The following is a 970-nucleotide window of genomic DNA, read 5'->3' on the forward strand; positions in this document are numbered from 1 at the left end:
TGCGGCAAAGAAAACTAAACAAACGTACTTGAACCCCCAGGAATCCATAACACTCTACAAAATGCTGCCAATTATATATTTCTTTTTAAAATGGTGAACCGTTCTGCTATTTAATTCCAAGAAAACAAAAACAAAAAAGAAATAGAACGTACTCATTTTCTTTTCTAGAACTTTATCTTACCTCTAGAAGAAAAAGAAAAGAGAAAATAACTAACCAAAAAAAATAAAAATTACTGATCATAAAAGCAGCCAAAAGAAAAGAACAAAAAGACTGGATTTAACCATCGTCGAAAGTGCATTCCACTATATAACCATCCCAATTTGGCAAGCTAGAAGAATTCTTGAACTCCAAATTTAAATCTTCACATATAACATACACTGTTTTTCGGCGTCTCGATTTGTTCCCTTCTATATGCAATATTTTAGCTTCTATCCTCAAATCAAAAGATAAATGACCTTTTCTTCGATCTCGAGCTATATCATTCACAACAAGACCTCCCATTTCCTTATGATTTGAATTTGGAATATCAAAATCAGCACGAATCGTAGCCTCACTTTTTTTATTCAATTTAAAAGGTGCACTGAACGACGTTTCAAGAAGTGTATACTTGTACATCAAACTAGTTGCTATATGCTCCAACTTAATATCCACTTTCTTATTAGGATTATACACGTTCATTTCTATCTCCCAATCTGCTCTCAATTTTGAGGAGTTAGATATCTCGAACGAATTCACAACGAATGATACAACCTCAAATCTGGGCTCATATGGTAAAAATTTCCACCATATAACTACGAGAGTGATAATGATACCCAAGATTATAATGAAAATAAGGCAAAACAAGACTCGACAGAAAGTTAACGATTTTCTTGATGGTGGGGCTACATTTGATAATTCGGGTTGAGGGGTAGTATTTATATTATTGTTATTATTATCATAACAATCAGATTGGTAATTTGGGTAGAAATA

At 32.7% G+C, this 970-nt stretch overlaps 1 protein-coding gene across 1 annotated transcript; it reads right to left on the reverse strand.

The window, feature by feature from the left end:
• Positions 1-277: 277 nt before the first annotated feature.
• On the reverse strand, positions 278-679 carry LOC107818017 (uncharacterized). The gene has a single exon (XM_016643927.2). The coding sequence runs from the start codon at positions 677-679 to the stop codon at positions 278-280; it is 402 nt and encodes a 133-aa protein (XP_016499413.2).
• Between the last annotated feature and the right edge of the window lie 291 nt (positions 680-970).

The sequence above is a fragment of the Nicotiana tabacum genome, chromosome 5 (assembly GCF_000715075.1).
Source record: "Nicotiana tabacum cultivar K326 chromosome 5, ASM71507v2, whole genome shotgun sequence".
In the NCBI taxonomy this organism is placed as follows: Eukaryota; Viridiplantae; Streptophyta; class Magnoliopsida; order Solanales; family Solanaceae; genus Nicotiana; species Nicotiana tabacum.